Here is a 10,927-nt window from a genome sequence, read left to right on the forward strand (position 1 = left end):
GTTGTGGGTTCGAATCTTTCAGAGCGAACAAGATAAATGTGTAAATAAATCAAATTGAAAAACATACACAGCTGAGAAACATAATCAATTGGTAAATAAGCATACACAACCATGTTTATTTACATACTTATTATGTATAACAGAATCAGTGGGCCAGATGTGGGTGTAAACTAACAAATTAGTATGAAGTGTCAATACTTCAAATTTAGTTGATGGAGTTCTTCGAATTTACAGTGACATTTGTATTCATTGTAATGACATTTAGCAATGAACTGATGTCATTACCATGCCAGTGGTCTTGAACAAAAGACGGATGGGAATGCAAACGCTTGAACCCTCAGATTAGCCCTGCTTGGTAACTTTGTATTGTATTGTAATGTACTCATTAGGTAAAATCTCACAAAAGACTTAATTGAAACTAGTTAACTTGCAGATTCTTTTTGTTAAGGCATTTTAAAAGGTATTTCAAAAAACGCATTTTTCCCACTAGTCTGTTATTTGTTATAACATTATGAAGATATAAATGCTGGGTTGTTTCAATCCAACCGCTGGTTAAAATTAAACTAGAAATGTCCATATTTGACCCAACCATAGATTGAAACAACCCAGCATTTTATAAGCATTACGAAGATACCACTTGCAACAAATGACCAAATGAAGGTAAACTTTTGTTAGATTCACAATAAAAAAAAGACAGTTTAATTTTTTTTTTGAATGTTTTACGAAACACACAAGCAATGCCCCACTTCATACAATTCAAATATAACTGCATTCGTGCCAGTACCTACAACTGCCACTTAATATACAAACACGTGGTAAATCACTTGTAATACTCGGATGTCTGATTTCATCTGACATTTGCAATCAGCAGCTTTAGTTACCTCAATCCTGCTGTAAAGAGCTCCAAGACAGCGCCATCTGGAGTTTCTGGCGAGGAACGAAGACACGAGAGGCCAAGGGTGCTTGACTGCAATGCAGCACAAATGCACAGCTTGTCTTGGCATTACCTGCTTCCAATGCAGCATTAGGTGAACGCCAGTCACAGTTTCACAAGTAAATGGATCTGAAAATGCCCTTGAATATTTATCGCACTTTCTGATTCGAAATAAACTAATTATGAATGCCAGTAAACATCTATGATTGAAATAATCAGGACACTGTGCTAAGCCTCTTGGAACAGGCTTGTACATGACATGACAGCACTGTTTTTGTATTTGTGTCTCTGAAAATGAAGCACTTAAAGTGATGTGGCGTCCTACATATTGGCAGTTGAGGTGTAAGAAACATGAGTTCCTCCCGGTGGCCCAGTCAGCGTTTTGATGTTAGTGTGAGTGTTGAGGAGACTCGGAAGATCTGAGGCAGCATGTTGCTCAGCTGGTAGAACATGTCCTCCGAGATACTCTGATGATAAAGCATAATCAGTAAGTTCACAGATTGATTACACATTATTGTTTATGGAAGAACAGAAATGAAATAAACAAATAGTACATTTATGGTCACCATGTGTACAGCACTACATCATTCCAGTCAATAAAAAATCTAATTATTTTAACCACAACTTCACAGTTTTTATAATAATAAAGACCAGCTGACTATCTTTTACATAAGCTATACAGTATGACTACACTTTATGTGGGTGATGTCTAGACACCAGTGTGGGTGTAGCAGAGTTATTTTAAAAGGAATTAAAGGGTAAAACATGCATATTTTAATGCTTTTCCTGAGCCTATGAGCATGTTCGCGACAGTCTGAGAATAGAGACTGAATAATGATGATTAATGAACGATTCTTAATATTACCAGCATATTTTCAGAATAGTCACTAATGAAAAGAAGAGATTGTTGTAGATTAAGACACCAAAGCTTACCGGTGGAACAAGGAACTGGACAGTCCGTGAGATTCCTCCATCCCAGGAGGCCATTTCCATCATAAAACCTGGACAGAGGAATATCAAATGTATATTGTTATAACCAGGAAAGCATCCACATTAATGGTTACAAATGATAAGTTTCAAATTATGTTTCATAATTTTCATGACACTACATTATACAAAATAATAAACACAATGTAAACAAATGTTGAATGTTTCTCTTCCTTCAAACCGTCAGTGCAACAGTACATTTCTACATTTGAGCATTGCTTGCTCACCTTTTACACACTTGAAGACTAGCTCAGCTCGTTTCAGACACCAGGGAATAGTCATCTCCTGTACAGAAAAGAGAGAGAGAGAGAGAGAGAGAGCGAGAGAGAGAGAGAGAGAGAGAGAGAGAGAGAGAGAAAGGGTTGCATAAATCTTCTTTAATCGTAAAATCAAATATACAAATAATTTTGCCTTCAATAATATGAGACGGCAGGTCACATTCCCATTATTTTGAACCTATCAATCCGTGTGACCAGAAATGAAAACACACCAGATCCAACATTTTAGCCCTACAACGCCTGCCTCTGGCACACAGTTCCTGTTCAGATGAAAAACATTTCCTGAACCCTGAACTGTGATTGAGGTTTTAATTTCAGCCAAAATGACGCTGGTCGGTCCAACCGGCCTGGTCTAAAATAGACCTCTTCTAAATTAGACGACAGAGTCTCGAGAATCAGCATCCAAACCACTCCATGCTAAAACATAGCCTGTATGCAACAAGCGGAAAAGAACATTTTTAGGTTTTGCAAGATACCGCAGCATCTATTTGATGACAGAAAAGTGGGAGAGTTCAATTCGATGAGGGTTCAGAACACATGTTTTGGTCTCAAGTTTAAATAACAGACATGCTGTGATCTGTCAGATAGGTCAATATTAACCACATACGCATAACTGTATAAAAATGCATTTACATATTAAAACTGGGGGAAATACTATAAAAATGTTTTGGTGGGATTTAGTGTGACCAGAGGAAGCAGGTGTTTATAACGGGACTGAATTTGAGAAGATATTGTGCAATTGGCACTTTGTTTTGCTCAGCTTTTGTGTTTAAATATTAAAGAACAAAATGCCAACACGACATCGCGATGATGGCAGCTGGCAGATGAATGCTCCGAAATGCCCCTTTGAATGTAAAAAGTTATAGATTCCTATAAAGAAATGCTGAGGTTAAGTGGGGCTTCACTGGGGCACTGTGTTAAAAACTGTGTGCAGCAACTCACTTCCATTTCGCAAAATTCTATACAGTGTGTCGCTGTATAAGCTTCCCCGTGTGCAGCGCAATACACGTGAGTTTGTTTACTAAGTGGATGGAACCGGAAAATGCAGAAACGTTGGAAACCATGTGGCACTCTTCCGCAGGTAGCAGATGGGCGGGGCTGTGTGTTCCGACCCAAACACAGTATTTACAGAGTGTGTTTGTAGCTATAAGAAGAAGCTATAAGAAACTATGTACTATAAGGCTGCTCAGTAGCAATGGCAGTAGAATTAGTGAAATACTGAAATATATAGACATTATTTGAAGGTCGAAAAACTACATAGTGTTACTTTAAGCGAAGTATAAAAGGACATAGAGACATAAATGTTAGCTATTAACAGTCCCAGTCACCATTCACTTTCATTGTATGAAGAAAGATGCAATTCAAGGTAATGGTGACTGGTGCTTTTTTCCTTAAAATCCACCCTTTGTGATACATAGAAGAAGGTTATTATTAAAACTATGAGAAAACATGAGGTAAACGTTTTTTTAATAAGACTTTATACTCTCTCTCTTACCTCAGACATGTCGTGCACCAGCAGCAGTGGGATAGTGATGGTGGTGATGTCATGAGTGCAACAGACTTTCAGGATGTTCCTTAGGCCCATGATGGCCGGGTCACGGGCTGTGATATTTCCCGAACGCACATTATCATCCACACAGAGGTGAAACATAATATGAACCTCAGACAGGTTCGAATGGCGGCTGATGTAGAATTCACCTACAAAGAAACTATTAAAATGACTTTTGACAGGTATCAGAGTTAAAAGTATATGATATGCAATTTCATTTACCTGGTAGGATGTTGGAAGAATTTCTGTCTATCATCTTATTTTTGTCTTCGCTTCCTCCATTTCTTGCCATCTCTATAAAAAAGTCAACAAAATGTCTATATTAAAAATAAAGACACGCGTTATCATGCACATGTGCAAACCAAATTAAATCTAGGAGACGTTGGCGATTTATTTCTCAATAAAAATATGTTACAATGTTCATTAGATACGTAACAGTTATCACAAATAATCAGCAAAAAGCAAAACTATATTAGCACATTATATGTGGCCAAACATTTGATCATCTTGAAGAAACTAAACACTTCCTCGTGGAAGGATTGAAGTTGGATATCTGATGGTGCAATGCAGAGGTGCTGGTTTTGGATGGGCACAAATACACTCAGTTGTTCCGTCACTCACCCGGCTGCTCTTTCTGCTTGCTGCTGCGCTGAGCTCGGGCATACAGCACCACCTGCTGGACGATTTCCAGCTGCTCATCCAGCCTAGGAAAGTGGAAATCCGTGCATTCTTGGGACACTGTGGCAAAGTCTGAAAACATAGAAACAAATAAGGATGCAATTTTACTCAATGCAAAATAATTAACCTTGCATTTTTTAGGTTCTGAATTCTGATTTCCTCCTTTAGACTCGCATCAGAGTGGCTGTACCTCGTTTGATGCCGCTGTATGAGTTGACTCTGTTGTCGACAAGCAGCACCAGGCCGCAGAGTGATGTGGAGTACAGCGAGAGAGCGGTCTGCAGTCGCCGCAGTTTCACCCCACTGCTGCTATGGCGACGGTGCTTACAAAAGTCCAGCACGTCGGATCGCACCAGCCTCAGGTTGTGCATGGTCTTAAGCTGAGCCCCTGATCAATATATATCAGTAGCCATATCCATTAAATTTTTTCTTATTTATTCAGATGCATCAATGCACTTATGTGGGTGTCCTAAATGTTTATACTTAGTGTACATCAGCTCATGTTACAAGTGAAAACAGGCACAAAAATGTGTTTCAATATCTCAGAAAACAGCTTGAAAGTGGGCGTAAATCACTTTAATCCTGTTTGTATTGAGCGGGTATTTTTACATTTCGTTTCGTACTGCCGGGGTTGCCAAGAAGATGCCATACCTAAGTGGATGGTGAAGCTCTCCTCCAGCTGTTGTTGTTCCTCTAAGATCCTCCCCCCCGCCTCCCCACCCTCCCCAAGCTGTCCGGACTGCACCTTGATCTCCTCACTGAAACACAAATAACAGTCTCACTTTCTGAAGTCTCGCAATCAATCACAAACACAGTTGTTCACTAAATATGATGTCGCTGTCAAAGTGAGGCTGATGTGAAATCTGATTGGACAGTAGTGATACATCTAACATACTGTAGAACATTACTAGAATCTGCTGATGAGCCTGCTATATAAGTGCAAATAGTGCGGACATTACACAAGATATATTTTTATATGTTAAAATGTTATAATTATATGATCTGTATCTTCTTACTATCCTATACTCACGTGATTGAGCTGTTATTAGGATTCTGAAGGTCTCGATGGAGTTTCATCACCCACTCCTGATACTCTTGTTTCTGGATACCTGTAACTTGTTTCAGTTCACTGGCCCACTTGTTTTCCAGAACCTTTTTTGTCAGAACATACCAAACAGACATAAGCCATGATGTTCTTCATTATTCTAGTAAACAGAAGTAGTTTCGAGAGTTTTTCGTTTCACCTGTTGTGCCTCAAAGTGCTGGGCGGCCACTGTGTTTACATCTTGGTCACATAAAGTCTTTCCAAGCTCCTGCATGACTTTATCCATCTCTGCAGCCTGCCTGTGAGAATATATTCAAGTGCAAATTTACACAAGCAGTAAAAAGAAAGAACATTATTAAAAGCATGATCAAGTTTTCTAAAAAAAAATTTGGTACTTTATATAATCTGCAATAAAAAACTGTTACTTGTTTTAATCTTTGCAACTGTTCATCCAAAATACATACATACAGGAAGGACATTTTCCTTCCTTAAACAGAATTACAGTAGGACACACACACCTCTCTTGAAGTTTCTTGAGTTCCATGTCTCTCTCACTGATAAGCTCAGAGACGCTGACAAAGTAACTGTGTTCAAGATTGAGGAGGGTCTCTGAGGCTGGAGAGTGGATCAGTTCGTGATATACACAGGCAAAATCCTCGTCCCAGCTGGCTTCCTCAGGACGGGCATGTTCCAATGTAGTCTACATACGGAAATTACACAACATACAGAAATGAATAAAACAGAAAATGTTGGTGTGCAGTTTCAGGCAAATTTTTGCATTAATTCATTTACTGTAAGTCACAGCTTTCGTGGCGGAAATCTTATTCATACTTTAAGAATAACTTTTAGCCCATTTAACTGCAAAGCTTAATTACTTGAGAAAAAAAACAAAGGAATCTTTACGTAAACAACAACAAGGTGGTGGATAAAAGGCAATTCGATGGACATTGAATAGATTGGAGAGCATCCATGTGTTTATGGCTGTAGTAGAAATGTATGGCTATCCTGTATGTATTCATCGCTGTGAGCTGACTTAGAAAAGGAAGGGGTGGATTCTGTTTTCTTTTTAAAGGATCCACTGGTGCAAGTGGAAACAGAATTCAAAGTGCAATACTTTCAAGTGCAAATGGTCTGCTTGTCCTGTCTGACTGATTTAAAATAAACTGAAGCATCTCATAAACAATAAAGAACCATGTTACATTTCCATTAACGTTAAATTAGCTATCACCTAATAGTTCGCCTAAACAAAGGTTATGTAAAGACCTATAAACTAAATAAACAAGTAGTTAATGGGTTCTTAGTAGTTAATATTCTTACCTCAGAATAGGCCTTGGCCCATACATTTGTAAGTTTATTGATATCGACCTCTCCTGTAGTAAGTCTCTGCAGGGCTGCTTCTGCATCCCGGTCATAGTCCACTAACGTTTCCCTTTCTATGAAACCGACCAGTCTTGTTTTCAATTCTAAATTAGGAATATAAGATTATATACAGTGATTGACATGTTTTATATGTTTAAATCTAGTCATATTTGCTTTTATACATTTACCATTTTCAACGAAACAGGGGATGTTATGAAGCAGGACTATCCGTCCATGAAGATCATTAACATTGTCTTTAAGCGGGAACTGAAGTGGTACTTTGAGGACACAGTGATTTTTTCCTGCTTGGAACTCAAACACAAACTCCTTTTCGATAGTGTTGGTTTTCCTTTTGTTTTTCCTCATTTTCACCTGTAAATCGAAAACAAACTTTACAAAGATAAGAGGATTCTGCCCCGATAAGATCCGAATGCTAACTAAATAAATCATAATATAAAACAAACAAGAATAAATGATAAATATATTAGAATAAAAAACAATAACATTTTGTTGTGTGGCAAAACAACACGCAATAGGTTTTATACACTACATTTTGCAGTGGTGCTTCTTTATCTTATCTAAACAGCTCTGGTATAATATCGTGGTTTAATCCGGCTAGTTTTAAATATGCAAGTAACGTACAAATGTACACTGCACACATCACATTGTCGATGCTCGGTGACGAGCTCCAGACATACTACAGAACACTCAACGAATGCTTAGGAAATTAAAAAATTATATTTTATTTAAATATTGTGCTTTAACAGTTTTATTATTAGCGTATTTCTAGTGAATTCTGCAACATTATTACCCTGCACGCGACTTCCGACTTACCTCCACTTGGTGTCAGCTGACCGGCTAGTTTACTGTTGGTATCAGCAGTTTCCACATTCAATGAGTACAAATCAATATTCAAAATCTGCCGTAGCCTGCACGAAATTCTGTTTCTATTTTTACTTAGATTATTCTTTGATGTTTTGACCAATATTGCTGTAGGTTAGTTGCATTTCTAATATTTGTTGAAAGTGTTTCGTTCAAAGCGTAACTATCGAACAGCGCAATAAAGCCTTTCACTTGTGTGGATATAATATCAGTCTAATAAAAAACAACACGATTTAATTATTTTATAATGGTTTTAGCCTACTCGTGTGGCAGTAAACATATTAGTTTCGTATCTTTTGTATCACTCAGGAGAGGGACAGCGTTGTCATTGAACAACAGGTGCATGAGGTGTGAATAAAAGATTTGTTCTCTGTCACAAAAACAAGACCCATATTAAAGATGCATGCTGTAACGTTATCTGTTAGCCTACAGGCCGAGTGACATTTGTCGACCTCTTTGTCTCTTAAAGTCTAAATCACGCACAGCACTCGTTTTACTCCGTGAAGAATATGTGAGGGAAAACATGTAAATACTATCATTTGCGTATAGGTGCCATACATAAATAAATGAGATGCAACATGCATTTGCTCGTGAAATGTGTAACGTTGACGTCAAAGCGTTCAACTTTTTGCCTACAGCAGTCGCACGTGGGAGTTGCGCCCCCTGCCTGCAGCCCGCATCCGTTGGCCGAGAGTTATCACCCTGCGCATTTCATTTGATATATTTTGGCATAATTTGTCCTTGATCTTTTTAAACTGGAAGGAGAATATCCAGGATGGTGTAAATTTGCTTAAGTATGGACAAAAAGTAATCGGATAACGTCTTACAGTGTCACATACAGCTTGTTGACGTGGTTAGTTGTTGGCTTTCAGTGCATTTAAACTTTTCTTGTCTGTAAGATAAGCTATCTTTATTATTATGATATGTTGCTAGGGTTTAAAAAGGTTGAGAATCAATCTAATTTCATCCAGTGGGTGTCAGTAGCAGCATGCAGGATAGCCTACAGCCGGTCTATAGACATGCCCACATCTGTGGGGAAAACACTACCAATACAAATGCTAAGGAAAATTATAATTAAAATATATTTACTCTCCCAATTTTTAGAAATAGAGGGCGACACCTTACATCATAAGTTTGCATTTGTTAACAATTTATTTAGCTTACATGAACTAACAATGAACAATACATCTACAGCATTTATCAATCTTTGGTCATGTTAATTTCAGCATTCAACTAATACATTTTTAAATGTTGTAGAACTAATAATACATTTTTAAATGTTGTAACTGTTAACCTTAGTTACTGCCCCATGAACTAACACGAAGGACTTCATTGACATTAACATATTAAAAAAGATTAACGCCTGCCGCAAAACTACTTTGCTCATTGTTTGTTCACGTTAGTAAATCCATTTAATAATATTAACAAATACAACCTTGCTGTAAGATGTTAGATAACAAATAACTAGAATATTACATTGCATTTTATTGAAGTGATTTCCTTTTTGTATGTAATTCTTTCTCTGAGCAGAAAACCTGTACAGAAGAAAACCCAAAAGGATGAATCATAGCAATTATACAACATAACGGGCTTATAAATGAACCTTTGTTCTTTTTTCTTTCACACTTCATCACGGCTCTAATTCTTTACGTTATTTTTACTCCGTGTGGGCTGATTTGGAAGGGATGCGATATGTCTCAAGGCTTTTGTGTTAATTGCACCTAATACCGTTTTGTGATCATTACCATTTTTCTATCACTTGTTTAGAAGTCTACTAGCTCTCCATACACAGTCTACACTGGTATCACAGTGCAATGCTAGATACCACTGAGACGCAAAGCTAAACCTATAAAGCAGTGACAACGTGCCGTATGTCTATTTTTGTGGAAGTACTACAAACCCCGGTACATCTATTAAAAAAAACAGTCATACATCTTGTAATGCATTGCGGGCATGTGAGGACTGTCCTGGGACCCGTGGATTCCCTGTACTTGTGAATGGGAGCACTGGTGGCATTTTGTTTAATGAGTGACCTGTTCCGCTGCAGAAAGAATAATGAAGCCTACAGCACCCTGCATGTTCAGCACTATCTACTTTATTAACATTAAACACAAGACTGTGGAATAGAAACTGAGCACAGCATCCAGCATGCCGTGTTATACTAGTTTCAGTATAAAGGAAAAACTGTGAAATCTTTTTTTTGAGTGGCTCTCAGTAAATCGGACTGTTACAAACACTGCAAATTGAAGAGTTTATTTTCTTTCAATCTAAAAAAGATCCTCACAACGCATGGCTTTAATACGTCAGCTGGCAGACAAATTGGAACATTCGTTTTTGAAGAAGCTCACTTCAATCATAGTGAGAGGCAGGAAAGACCTTGAGGCACGCAAGTCTCTGAGCGCCCACTTCTGCCCAACAAGTGCTGCTGCCATGGAAACATTTGGGGCTTTGGAACAGGGACTGGTTGCTGGTTTTAATTCTTTTAGTAGAAGTGTTGTGTTCTCGCCATTCTTTTGACCGTGGGACACATTGACTGTATGCGCCGCATCTGAATATGGCGCTGTGCTATCATTGGCTCTAGTTTGTGCGAGGAACATACCGTCCATCTGCACTTACTGCTACATGTTTTCTAAATTAAGCCTGGCAAGATTTATGTCAAGCTATGAATAAAAGCGAGTTCGATATGATATTTCTAACTGGTGCATCATGTGTATATTTTTAGGGTTAGAATGAGGTCTTTTTGTGATTGTATTGGCATATTATGCAGGTTAGAATTCAGTAGATGATTTTATGTAAGCAAATTACAGTACACTTCATCTTTCTTCTCTGTAACAGACTAAAGAAGATATTTTGAGAAATTTCTCTGTGGATTTGTGTGAGTCATTGGGGGCCAATGTTGTTTGGTTATCAACGTTGTTCAAAATATCTTTCTGCAGATAAAAGAAAGTCAGGAATGACATAAGGGCGAATAAACGATGAAATACTTTCTAGTTCTGAATGAACTATCCCGTTAATACAGAAACAATCAACATGAACTAAAACTTGGTTTAATCTGTAAAGAATTTATTGGCTCGTAAAAAAAGTGGCCATGAATTTGTGATAAGTTGTGAGGAATGACCAAAAAAAAGATTTTGTAGCAATGTTATGCAAGAATCTTTTATACATGGCAAAATGGAGGTAATTGAAGGGTAGAGTTGGATGACGTCATCAAAAAA

At 37.8% G+C, this 10,927-nt stretch overlaps 1 protein-coding gene across 4 annotated transcripts; it reads right to left on the bottom strand.

Annotated features, from left to right (window-relative positions):
• Positions 1 to 85: 85 nt before the first annotated feature.
• On the bottom strand, positions 86 to 8,102 carry ferry3 (FERRY endosomal RAB5 effector complex subunit 3). 4 transcript variants are annotated; one of them, XM_079450941.1, is made up of 14 exons: positions 7,665 to 8,102; positions 7,019 to 7,202; positions 6,789 to 6,934; positions 5,990 to 6,171; positions 5,671 to 5,770; positions 5,457 to 5,578; positions 5,078 to 5,184; positions 4,617 to 4,814; positions 4,370 to 4,498; positions 3,971 to 4,042; positions 3,695 to 3,897; positions 2,149 to 2,206; positions 1,868 to 1,935; positions 86 to 1,401 (listed from the first exon to the last, which is right to left on the bottom strand). In XM_079450941.1, the coding sequence occupies exons 2-14, from the start codon at positions 7,194 to 7,196 to the stop codon at positions 1,309 to 1,311; spliced, it is 1,656 nt and encodes a 551-aa protein (XP_079307067.1). In that variant the 5' UTR covers positions 7,197 to 7,202; positions 7,665 to 8,102; the 3' UTR covers positions 86 to 1,308. The 4 variants fall into 4 exon arrangements, with proteins under 4 accessions (XP_079307067.1, XP_079307068.1, XP_079307069.1 ...); XM_079450942.1 differs by lacking the exon at positions 7,665 to 8,102 and adding an exon at positions 7,642 to 7,662; XM_079450943.1 differs by lacking the exon at positions 7,665 to 8,102 and adding an exon at positions 7,473 to 7,644.
• Positions 8,103 to 10,927: the final 2,825 nt, after the last annotated feature.

Source organism: Barbatula barbatula (genome assembly GCF_947034865.1).
Source record: "Barbatula barbatula genome assembly, chromosome: 25".
Lineage (NCBI taxonomy): Eukaryota > Metazoa > Chordata > Actinopteri > Cypriniformes > Nemacheilidae > Barbatula > Barbatula barbatula.

What these genes read in the sequence shown, in the direction of transcription:
- ferry3 (XM_079450940.1), bottom strand. Translation starts at nt 7,280, where the DNA reads ATGATTTATTTAGTTAGCATTCGGATCTTATCGGGGCAGAATCCTCTT. An exon ending in GAGCTTCACCATCCACTTAG is followed by an intron (nt 4,815 to 5,077) that starts GTATGGCATCTT and finishes TATATTGATCAG; the next exon opens with GGGCTCAGCTTAAGACCATG. An exon ending in CAAGCAGAAAGAGCAGCCGG is followed by an intron (nt 4,043 to 4,369) that starts GTGAGTGACGGA and finishes ACTTTTTTATAG; the next exon opens with AGATGGCAAGAAATGGAGGA.